Genomic DNA, 13,038 nt, shown 5'->3' with positions numbered 1-13,038 from the left:
ACCATACGGTTTTGTAACGTCATAAGTCTATCCGCCTGAAGTTCTGTGGTGATATTACCAAGGGCACTGGCAGTAATGTTAGCTGTCGATTCCACCACTCGAGTCAACTGTCTCAGGTTCCTACTATTAACCATAGGTCCCCAAAACGGGAGGAAACCCTTGAAAAAGTCTCCTGCCTCTTGACCGGCAGTGTCCTCTTCGCTAATTACGCCTCTCACAACTCTAGTCTTGTGATAATCTGCATCTACAGTAAACGTCGGAGGCAACAAATTTGCGATAAAACATGAGCCCATAAAGTCAGAGGGCAACCATGCATACGCACGATCATGGCAGATAAAGTATGTACCCTTGGCAGCCAGAAACACAGGGGACGAGACCATCGGCAGAATGTAATTTTCAGTGCAAGCACTCTCTCCAAGTCGGGCTTTCGATCTTCGGCCACGACCTATGAGACAAAAATTACCAATGTGGGGTACGACCCATATCGGAGGTGAGCTTTTGAGCTGTTTTTCACTAGTGAACACGCTATACTCGCCTCTACTCAGGACCCTGTAGGCTTGTACCTCTTCTTCAGGAATAAGCGAGGGATCATAGATATCACTATCTAAATCCTCTATTGCTATAGACAAAGGTTTTTGATACGAGGTAGGACCAGAGTAGGGGGAACGTGGTTCTCGAATGGGGTGGAAACCTAGTGCGCTTCGAAACATTGTTTGAAATGCTCGAGCAGACCCTTGGGAACTATACGGCAACACCAGATATGGAATTCCCTTATCCGTAGTATGTGGCATCAACCCACACACCCAACAATTAGTAGTGTTAACCACTAACTGATGCTGATGGAGGAGCTGAATAAAGGAATTATTGCGGAATTCTGCACGTCTAGCCTGCTCGTGTTCAGGTAAGATATGAAAAGAATGAGGAGAAACAGTGGAGGTAAGTTTAGGGTCAGGGGTAGGAGTAGGTGTAGCAGAAGGTAAGAAGTAAGACATTGTGTAATACACCCCACCCGCCATTAATGCAGAAACAATCAAAAACAATACGAATATTTGAAACATAAAACATTTGGTACGACTAAGTTGCTGCAGCTTGAATCTTTGAGCTTGAGCTTCTTCCAAATCCATCAACTTCGAAAATGCCATTCCCTACGACCGTCCGCAACGTTTCTTGACGCACTTCGTTCTGTGTAGCAGTAGTCAATCCCTAGGAGTTCCCAGGAACCGACGGTCTTTAACCTAGCGTCAAGACCTACTAAGCAGAAGGAAGTACGCGCGCGGCCCTACGGCCTTTATTTCACAAATATATATATATATATACGAAAACAATGTTTCTCAGCTGTGGAAGCAAAAGGTGTAAGGAACGAAACTCAATGAATATATACAAAAATAATCACAATAATACGAATGTTCAAACTGATCACGGAAAGCGGGATAATGCAGTTGTCAAGGGACAGAACAGGATCTTTTATTAGTCTCTGGTGCTAGATCGCAAAAAGTATCGGGTTTTCCCAGGACGTGTCTGTTCGTCAAACAAAGGATCCTTTGAAGAGACAGCGTCCTGTTGATCAGTTGAATGTTCTGGTCTTGAGTCTTTTGCTGACAAATGTTCAACAATGTCTTTCTGCTGCACTGAGGATTCCCCGACAGGTTGTGCGTCGCTAAAAGGTGCAAACGCCGGCAATCCTTCGGTTTCAGTTGATGCAATGCCTCTCCTCACCCACGGGTCTGCCGGCAAAGGGATAGGGACCTTTATGGTGTGGGTGGCGTGCACCCAGTTTTTCCGTCCCTCAAGACGAACAGCAGTCCTCGTGGCAAGGAGAACCTGGTAGGGTCCAGTGAACCTCGGATCCAAATTGTTCTTGCGCGAAAAGTTGCGCGTCACCACCCAATCTCCGGGCTGGAGCTGGTGGCCTGGACCCTCCGTCTGCGTCGGCAATGCGTCGTGAACCTGTTGGTGAATTAATCTCAGTTTAGCAGTCAAGTCATGAAGATAATCGATCAACATTGGATATTCAAGATCACAGAACATACCTGGCCTAGGAACCCCCCAAACATTCGCAGGACGACCGAACACTATTTCATAGGGACTAAGCCCTACTCGGGAGTGTACAGTCGCCCTAGTTGACAGTAATGCTAAGGGTAAAGCGTCAGGCCACGAAAGACCAGTCGTAGCCTGAATCTTTGCTAGTTTCAGTTTAAGGGTGCCGTTATACCCTTCAACCAAACCAGCTGACTGGGGATGATTGGCACTATGGAATTTCTGATTAATCCCAAGGCCCTTACACACACTCTTCATCACCCTTCCCACAAACTCACTTCCGTTATCTGACCACACGACTCTAGGCATTCCGTACCGAGGAAAGTATTCCTTCAGTAGGATTTTCGCAGTAGACAAAGCAGTATTGTCTTTGAGAGGATAGGCCTCGATCCATCGGGAGAATGCGCAAACCACAACTAAGACGTACTTCAGGTTATTGCATCGCTCCATATGGATAAAGTCCAATTGAATCACCTCAAAGGGACATGAAGGGGGAGCAAAACTGCCAGGAGGAGTTGGGGTTCCCTTGCCAGGATTGTACAACATACACACCATACAGTTCTTGACCAAACGTTCAGCACATTTCGTGATACCATCATTCTTCCACACAGGGGACAGCAGTTTACAAATACCTTTCGCGCTAATATGTGCTAACCCATGTGCCATTGTCACAACGGCCAGTACATACGCATCAGGCAACATCCATCTTTTCTGATCCGATAAATCAATCCAACAACCACTTGCATCCAACTTTCCCGTACTTTCTTTCCACTTCGTCTTTTCAGTCTCGGTGGCCTCTTTCTGAATTTCTTTCACACTCTCAATAGTGTCTTCGCACATACTCGACTCTATAGGCCACCTAACCGAACTCGTCACATACATTCGAGTGCTAAGGTTCCGGGCAGTCTCCTTAGCAATCTCATCCGCAAACGCGTTACCACGACCAACATCATCCGTCACCTTACGATGCGCACTGCATTTAACAATCGCTACCTGCTTAGGCAACGTAAGTGCATCCAAAAGATCATTCACAAGCTGGCCATGCTGAATCTTCGTACCATGCGATGTTAGAAAACCTCTCTCTCTCCACAACCGTCCAAAACTATGGGCGACGCCAAAAGCATATTGGCTGTCAGTAAACACATTCACACGTTTCCCTTTCGCTAGCAAACACGCTCTGGTGAGAGCGATCAGCTCTGCAGCTTGGGCAGAATTCTGATTCAGTCTTGCAGTCTCAACAACAGTATTCAACGTTACAACAGCATAAGCAGTAGTCACATCGCCATTCGGCAACTTAAAACACGAACCATCCACATACAGCGTTCCATCTGGGTCTTCCAATGGGGTGTTTTTAAGGTCCACTCGACCTTTTGTTTCCTCCTCTGTCCTCAAATAACAATCATGTTCTGTTATTTCATCTGACTCTGAGCTAATTGGTAACAAAGTTGCCGGGTTCAGGACATTACAACGTTTTATTTGAATGTGGCTTGCCAACAGCGTCAACTCGTATCCAGACAACCTCGCACTCGTCAAGTGCTGAGTTTTCGTACGATTCAAAAGAGTGTCGACTGCATGCGGAACCATCACCGTAAGCATATTATCCATGACCAATCCTGCTGATTGTCGGATGGAGACCGCAGCTGCCGCTGTTGCTCTCAAGCAACTCGGCAATGCTCTAGCTACTGGGTCCAAGGTCGAGGAAAAATATGCACATGGACGTTGCTTACCACCAAAAGGTTGCGTTAAGACACTCAACGCACAACCTTCTCTTTCGTGAACATATAATGTAAACGGCTTGCCATAGTCAGGAGTACCTAACACAGGAGCCGAACACAATGAATCACGTAATTCAGAAAAACTTTTCTGACATTCCTTCGTCCATGGTAAAGGAGTCGAAACATCCTTGCACGTAAGAGCCACTAATGGTTTCGCTAGCAATGAAAAGTTAGGAATCCATTGCCTGCAGTACGACGTGATACCTAGAAAGGCACGCACATCTCTTTGGGTTTTTGGCACAGCCATTCGTGCAATTGCTGCAATTGTTTCTGGGGTCAACCGCCTTCCCTCCTTTGACAATAAGTGACCTAGATAGGTTACTTCTTGACAACAATATTGGAGTTTAGAAGGTGACACCTTGTGATTTAACTCGCAGAGATGTTGCAGCAACGACACCGTAGCAATTTTGCAAACGTCCTGAGTATCTGCAGCCACCAATAGGTCATCGACGTATTGGATTAAGGCCGCACCAGCCGGCAACGTAAACGCATCCAGTTGTCCCTTCAAGGCTTGACTGTAAATCGATGGACTTTCACAGTAGCCCTGAGGAGCGCGTTTGAACCGGAAGCTGCGTCCACCGAGAGAGAAACCGAAAAGGTCCCTGCTCTCCTCTGCAATCGGGATGCTGAAGAACGCATTCTTCAAGTCAATCACCGAAAACCACGATGCTGAAGCTGGAATCAGAGTCAGTAGCGCCGTGATGTCAGGCACAACGGGGAACTGAGGAATCACAATTTTATTTACTTCCCGTAAATCGATAACAAAACGATAAACAGGTGGCTTCGAAGGATCAGTACGTTTAAGAATGGGCAGTACAGGGCTGTTGCACACGTTTCCCCGAGTCTCTTCAATAACGTCTTTCTCGATCAAATCATAGATGATCGCTAACAATGCTCGTTCACCATCAAGAGAGATCCGATACTGGGGAATACGTGGCAATCGCACATTAGATTTCAACTGAACAACATAAGGGGAGATGTCAAGCAGGCCCACATCATTGGGACCTGTTGCCCACAAAGACGCAGGAAGAGAACTCAATTCCGGTGGAAGCTTATCGAGAGATAAGTACATAGGAGAGACAACCCTCTCTCTCAACGTAAGCTTTACACCCGCAGGAGAACAATACAAAGTTGCATACAAACGTTTAAGCAAATCCAGGCCCAAAAGATTCTCACCACAACCAGTAGTCAGAATCAACGGAGCTTTTAGCTCACGAGGCCCAATTGTAAGGGGCAAAGGGCGCGAAACTGGATTGCTAACGGGGGCACCAGAGAATCCAACGGAAACATTTGTTAAGCCAGACAAAGGTGCGCCAGGGAGTATCGAATGCTTAATGGAACTTTTCGCTGCACCAGTGTCCAACAGAAAAGGCTCAACGACGCCCGATGTAGCAACTGCGACGTAAGGCCCTCTCTGATCAACCGGAACTGATACCACTCCCTTTCCTTGTCTTAGGCTGTCCTAGTAATTACTGTCGTCAGTTCCCTGATCGACGTAATAATCGTCTACATTGTACTGCGCAGATCGCCCTTGCGATGATCCACATTGATCAAAACAGTTATTAGAGTTTGATGAGTTATCTGAACGATCATTTTGAACACCGCGACCCCTACCACGTGGTGCCTGCTGTGAACCACCACGACCTCCTCTAGATGAATTACCACTATTACGATCGTTCAGAACGGGACAATTGAATTTGATATGACCCTCCTGTCTACAATAGGCACATTGATTGTACCCTAACGAGGATCTTTGGAAAGAGGAGTCATTACGAGGTTGTGATCGGTTCGATTGCGACTGCGATCTATTCTGTTGGGGCGCATTCTGATTCGAACGTGGAGGAAACGCTTGCTGAAGCAACACTTTAGTTTTAAGCTCTTTCGTCTTTTTATCAGCGCGGTCGCTCTCTTCTTTCTCTCTATTCTCATAATATTGTGCCGTGGCCAATATCTGAGCTGAAGTAGAAACGGCCCACGCACTCTCTGAATTCTTTAATTTATTGCTCAAATCGGGCAATAAGTTTGAAACAAATTTATCCACGAACAACCTTTGACCACCCTCAGTGCTCATATCCTGACCACTATGATCGATGAATGCCTCCTCAAACCTCGTAAAGAAGTCGGAGACACTCTCGTCCTTCTTCTGTTTACAAGCTGATAATTTGTCCCAATTTACCCTCATAGCTGGCATAAGAGTTTTCATTAACGTTATTATTCTTTGAGGGAGAGCAGCAATCAACTGGTCGGGTTTAGCACCACCAGTTTGTAACCCATCAGCCGCTATAATGGCCGCCCAATCACCACCTAATTCATTGGGATGGTTTTCCTGACGAATCTTAGCCCACACCGGTTGCGGTACAACATTGCCAAACAACATATCAATATCGGCAAGATTCATTATCGTAGCGTCTACGAGCTGCGACAATTCCTTGTAGTACCCTGCAGGATTTTTACGAGGGTCAGGCAGAGATTGTTTCACCTGTAACACTTCTGAGCGTTTCCATGGGAGATGTATCCACACTCTCTGGAAATGCGCCAATGTCGCAGGGTTAGCATTAGGATCAGCTGGCATCCATACCGGTGGAACTTCGCGCATAGGAAATTGACCAGATTCATCTGGCAGGCTTTCAACATCCTCAACAAACAAGGCTTGGGGTATAGGAGTGGGACGAAAAGATAGCAACCGCTCAACAGCACGTCGAACGTTGGTATCCACTATCAGTCCAGTTGAGAACTGAAGCTGTAGATCAGACAAAGCGGTCAGCACCTCGTCAGGTGAGTCGGCCGATATCTGATCGCGAAGGACCTTACACATTTCTTCGAACACAAATCTCTGGGTTGGTATATTGAATTGACAAAATGTGTCGAGTACAACACGTGGCGGATTTCGGAGAGGATGCATCATCCAACCCATCGCCATATTATATAGCGAAACGCGTTCTCTGTTACCAGGAAGTTGACTACGTCTCTGAGGACCATCCGAACCAGCGGACCCAAGAACAGGTCCGAGCGAATGAAAGAAACTAGCCGCAAGAGGAGAATTACGACTACGAGTAGAGGGGGAAGTATAGGACACAGGACTAACAAGTGAAGGAGTAGAAACAGAAGCAACAACAGGAGTTAACAGAGCAGGTGCAGTAGCGGGAGCAGGAGTATGTGGAAGCGGAGGAGCAGTAGGGATAGCGACAGGTAAAGGAGCAGGAACAGTTGGAAGAACGGGTGCAGGTTGAGGAACAGGCAAAGGAAGAATAGGTGCAGGAACAGGTACAGGGGGAAGCACAGGAACTGTGGTACCCTGTACATACGGAGGTGGCGACTTCATAAGATAGGACATTAAAGGATCCTCAACTGGTTCTTCCTTCTTATCCGACTCCGTAGGCAAAGCAGGATAGCATTTATCTATGGACATACGCTGTAGCCTATCAAACACTTCCTTTTCCTTAACCTCCTTATCACGCTGAAACTGCTCTGCTTTCTTTACAATGGTAGCAACATTATCTCGCTGATTTCGTTTAGTCTGTCTGATTTCTTTCTGTTTGGCTTCTTTACGCCACAACCGAAAGGCATCGAACATGGCCGGCCTTGACTTTTTCGCAAATAATTTAGCCTCTAGGTTATCTAAAATCGGGGTTTCAAAGCTACCATGAGGTGGCCAACTAAGGACACCGCCTTTCTTCGTATAACGGATCCAGTAATCATTAAAAGTAATCGGGCCTAGCCCATGTTTACTGTATAATTCATAAGTCGGAGTTCCAACCGGAGGTATCGGACACGAGTCCTCCAGTCGGGAATCCATACCACAAGGTCTGAAACAACTAAACAAAGTACTGCGACTAGGCATCTTGCACACTAGCCGAGTTTCACAAACTTCAAGGGTTACGGGATTTACCAAGTCCCAGCAAAGAGCAAAAACCCTCGGTTTTTGGCGGCTGCAGTCGTCAAACAATACAACAAAGGACCAAGAACTACAAATGCAATGGAACCATGCAACCACTAAGCAACCACAACCCAGAACTCTGGGAGCGACCCACAAATACTTAACTCAAAGATCGATGGCGTCACCAGGAAGGCCCGTCAATCGTCTCGCTCTACCAAGGTCTACGCCAGGCGCCAAAACAGGTCTACAGTCAGGGCAGCAGTCCGTCGCAGCCGTCCGGAGGCGGGAATCTTCGCGGGAAAAGTCTTCGGGCCACTTATTTCGACAACAGGATCGATGAAGCGGAGTGCACCTTCCCTCGGAGATTTCACACGAAGTTCCTCACGATCGTCGGGCTTGGACCGGTACCACTGATGCAGCCCCAGGTTGGGCGCCAACTGAAGGACTGGGTTATTTAGAACCCAGCGGTGCCAGGGCACAACACCTGAAACCTTCGTGGGTAACCTGCTCCGGCGTACGAATCACAGAGACACGGGACACTTCCTTCGGCGTCAAAGATTCAAGCTTTATTTGCTGCAGGGAAACACAGAAACCACGGAAGTACAACCAGTGTAGTTCAGAGTGACTGCTTCAAATTGGTTCTGCGGATCGCTCCTTTTATACATGATTTTCCCATAGAGTTACATTGAACACAAAAGTTTATGACCCGGTTCCCACAATTATCCCCCAGAGGGGTCGCTTTGGTCACTTTAATACACACAAGGCCCGGAACATAAGTGCGGAAACATTTGGCGGTTCCCAACTGTAAAAACCCATCTTCCCAACATTAGTGCATTCCAATCGGCAATAAAACAGATCAAAATAGGAACAAGGACAGGTGTAGAGGAAGACGGAGACAGTGGGGAGATCGGAAAGGGTGTAAAAAGGGGAGGTATCGAGAAACACGAGATACAGGCATCAAAGGGACGTGCCTAATGAGATGCACGGCTAAGACAATAAACCGGCACGGCGAGATGAGCCTCGAGCGGGGCCATCTGCCTTACAGTATCATCCCCCCTCATCATAGAGACACTTACAAAGAACATGTGTCTTCCGAAAATATCTTGGGAGTCCCAGGGTCGCGAAGCGGACAGCTTCCGTTCGCTGGCTACTTGAGGGCAAGAGACAAAATGGATGCCGTATCTAAGATGGAACCCGTGGGTACAGATAGAAATACCCACGTAACAAACGAACGGTTTAGGTTAGCGCAGCAAAACTGCGTACACCCACTAAACTCGTCATTTGCGGTCCATAGATACCAGACTCGACCATATTCGTGCGAGTCGAAAACACCACTTACAATTGTCACGGAACCTCACCTACGCGTAGCGTTATGCCTTTGCTTTATCTTTCACTCTGTTTCAGATGTGCATGTGTTTCAGTCAATTTCACATCTGATTCTGCATATGTACGCGCTAAATCCTGTCAGAGAGTGTTTATTTACATTCAATATGGCCGCACGCACGCCGCGCTTGATGACGTCTGTGCACTCTGATCCAATTACCAGTTAGAGTACAGCTGCGCTTTTCCCGACACGCTTCACGCGTAGCAGCTGACTGGAATAGTTATCGCGTAGACACCAAGCATATTCAGCCTCCGTGTTTTGCTTCACTGTGCGACCAGCTGGTTAAGTTATTTCAACTTACTTTGCCTCCGATTCTTCTAGCGAGTTACCGGATCATCAGCGATGATGTAGTATATTACACTATGTTCCTCTGTAGCTTATGGTACCCTTGAGCCCTCGTTGACCTTGATCTCACCCTCGTCGCCAATTGTTGTGGGAAGGACATGGTGACACAGGAGTAGATTTCAGATCTAATTTATTACAGGTTTATAACAAGGGCCCACAAAGAGCCAGAAGTACATGGGCACTAGCGGCAAGGCGAGCACAGCGTCTGCCGAGTGAGAGTGGTGACGTCACATAAGTCATCTCCGAACATTCGGAGATGACGCTATGTGACGTGGTCGCGAATACATCAACCTTTAAACCCATTAGTCCAGCCTTGGAGATGTATAAGACTCAAGCCAAAGCAGCCGCATCTTATGGTGGTGAGTTGTGGGATCACAAAGCCGGGACAGAACTTGTCAGGGTAGAAAATAACTTCCTCAGACGCCTTTTGGTTCTACCCCAAGGTACACCCTTGCTACCTCTAAGATTAGATCTGGGGCTCCCTTCAATAGGGGATGAATTGGCACTAAAACCGTTGAGGTTTTGGCACAGGCTCTGGTCCACTGGTGAACTTGCCCACTATAGGGCAGACCTTAAGCATGTTATGAACCTTAACCAGCATGACAGAATCCCGTGGTTGGCTTACATCAAAAGAGAATTCTATCGCCTGGGACTTCCTGAGTTGTGGGAGGTTCCTAAAAGCGGTTGCCAAAGGGTGCCACGCAAAAGGCTCATTGAAATATTCAAGGAGAAAAGTCTAGGCTCTCTTGTGTGTGCATCCACAGTCAGCACCCTAACTGAACAATTTCTGGACACCAAAAATTCTTACTACTTTGAAGGTATTATGGACATTATATTTCCTATTTTGGCAAGGAAACTGTTCATTCAATGGAGGCTAGGCACCCTGCCCCTCAAACCTTTCACTTGCAAATGGACAGTGCGGGACGATAAATTCTGCCCTGGGTGTACTAAGAATGAAGAGGACGAAACACACGTGTTGTTTTTTGCCCTGCCTACTCTAGACCAAGGAAATACTGGCTAGTGCCATTGTGTAGGAATTTGGGCATTAGAAACTACTTACACTCATACAGAATTCTGAAGACAAGTACCCTGCCTCATATAGTTTTTGCAGTTGCCAAGTTTTTAATGGCCATGTGGTAGATAAGGGGAAAAATACTAAAAGATTGATTTTCTGTAAAAAGTTTTATGAACTGTAATAGAGTTTGAATGTATTTGTATTCTGTATTTTGAGCTTATATAGAGCACAGCTACCCGCAGTGGGTTTACCGGCGCTTGCTTAGGGAACCCGTCCTGGTATTCCCCTGTGAGATAACCCCGGCAGGGTATCCACAAGGTGAAAGCCAGGCATCCCGCCGCGAGGGGCCGTTGTTAATTGCAGAGTTAATTGCCTCCTCATGCCCAGATCCTACAGGGAAATGAAACAGTTGTGAAATGCACCCTGCCATGTTTTTATTGTGTATTTGATGTGTATTAAATGTTTTAATGAATCTTTTGTGGTCTCAAATGGCCGAAATAAAGAATTTTTGGATTGAATAGTTATCGCGTAGACGCCAAGCATATTCAGCCTGCGTGTTTTGCTTCATTGCGCGACCAGCTGGTTAAGTTATTTCCACTTATTTTGCCTCCGATTCTTCTAGCGAGCTACCGGATCATCAGCGATGATGTAGTTTATATTACACTATGTTCCTCTGTAGCTTATAGTACCTGTGAGCCCTCGTTGACCTTGATCTCACCCTCGTCGCCAATTGTTGTGGGAAGGATAGGGTGACACAGGAGTAGATTTCAGATCTAATTTATTACAGGTTTATAACAAGATGTAGAGTGCTTAGATACTGGTAAGATACATTCTCATTGTTATGGTTTGTTAATTGCTCGTGCACATTCTCATGTTACACGCGCAGTGTTTACTTTTAAGTGTTGTGCTTCTCGTGGCATCTCTCACACGCAACCTTCAACTGTGGGTCTGTGACTTCTACAGTTGAGGATTGCCGTGTGTGGATGTGCTCCTGTGGTGCTCTGTTCCTTGGATATTAAACTTACCTTTTCTTCAACCTACGAAGACTCCTGTTTGTTCCTGTAACCTTGGAACCTGCTTCCTTTACACAAGGGCCCACAAGGAGCCAGAAGAATATGGGCACTAGCGGCAAGGCGAGCACAGCGTCTGCCGAGTGACAGTGGTGACGTCACATAAGTAATCTCCGAACATTCGGAGATGACGCTATGTAACGTGCAGTAGTAAACATAGAAAACACATTCCACAATAATGTTATGCAAGTACATTCCTCAACAGCCAGGTAAACAGCTTACAGTCCCAGGACCAAGTGATAACTATCCAGCCCTGGAACACAGCACACCACCATACATTCCATTTTCTAAACCCACACGTGAGCTTAAAGGTACACAGTACATCTATGGCATCTAACTAATTCAAATACATGCAATACACAACATTGTCCAACATCACAATATGCTGAGCAGAACCCGAGATTCGAACCTGGTTTACCCAGCTCTAAAATCGGCAGCTCTGACCGTTAGGCCACAGATACACAAAAATCATAACGGGCAGGTACGATATCATCAGAATTATGATTTGAACAGATGGAGTGCCCTCTACACAATTTTAGTTCCAGTTTTTGCTTTTGAAAATATGATCTCTTAACAATCTTCTCCGATCTTCCACGGTGCTACCGCATCGCCAGCCCCTTCTACCGCCGCGACCCATTCTGAATATAGGTGGCCCAGCTGCTTCTGCCGGGAGGTCTAATGCCTGGATCTTGGCTATCACTTCAAGGGACTGGTCACATAAAATCCAGCCCGCTACGAGTCCAAAGAACGAAGTCCCCTGCCATCTGCCATAGTACCGCTAGAACAATATTTACTACAGGCACGTGCGGAATCCATAGCCAATGAGCACGTCGGAAAAGTATTCAGCGCACTAAGATTGGCTGAGGTGCTGCAAATGCTCCTATCCTAGGTAACTTTGCATATTGTCAGACCCTCTTAGTCGACTCGCAGAATATGTTCAGCCATGTGATAGGCTGTCGACAACCCGGATGTAAGTAGCACAATATTTTGTTAGCGGTGCATGTTAGGGTGTTGCTTGGGAACAGGGTTACGTTAAACGGGCGGGCAACTCTAATGATGGAGCCGGTTGTGGTCACGGGAGAGCGGAGGCAGCGGAGGCCACCGGCGGGCAGCGACTACTATCAGCGGATTGGGGCTTTACAGCAGAATCTGAGGGACAGGTGAGGGGAGCTTTGTTGCAATCACACCTAAAGTAGCTACCTCCTCACTTGTCGTCTGGACAATTGATCCCAGTCCTGCTTTTTATGACCACTTAAATGCATTGAAAGGATGAAGGGTTAGTTTGCTTCAGTGAAACTAATTAGACTTAAACGCATGATTAGACGAAATGCCTAAAGCAGGAAACGTAGTGTGCCATTTATGGCATGTCGAGGGAGGTGACCTCCATATTTCACTTGATCCCCACGTTTCAACATATACACACCAAAGTAAGCAGAAGACGCCTTATTTATTTAGTTAGACTCGTTGATAGTTTATTTTTTTCCGAATGCATTTCACACCAATGAAGTTTTCTGGAAAGTATAGTCGCCCCGTCT

At 46.6% G+C, this 13,038-nt stretch overlaps 1 protein-coding gene across 3 annotated transcripts in view; it reads left to right on the top strand.

Moving 5' to 3' along the window:
• Positions 1-12,473: 12,473 nt before the first annotated feature.
• The window catches only part of KIZ (kizuna centrosomal protein), an 880,037-nt gene continuing 879,472 nt past the window's right edge, over positions 12,474-13,038 (top strand). For 2 of the 3 annotated variants that reach the window (XM_086927510.1, XM_086927509.1), the window contains exon 1: positions 12,482-12,663. In XM_086927510.1, the coding sequence (XP_086783636.1) occupies positions 12,557-12,663 (107 nt within the window). In that variant the 5' untranslated portion in view covers positions 12,482-12,556. Of the gene's footprint in view, positions 12,664-13,038 lie in introns of all 3 variants that reach the window. The other variant, XM_086927508.1, reaches the window with a different exon arrangement.

Source organism: Lissotriton vulgaris, chromosome 6 (assembly GCF_964263255.1).
Source record: "Lissotriton vulgaris chromosome 6, aLisVul1.2, whole genome shotgun sequence".
Classification (NCBI taxonomy): Eukaryota; Metazoa; Chordata; class Amphibia; order Caudata; family Salamandridae; genus Lissotriton; species Lissotriton vulgaris.
The sequence above is the reverse complement of the archived record's forward strand: the minus strand, read 5'-3'. Positions and strand labels throughout refer to the sequence as shown.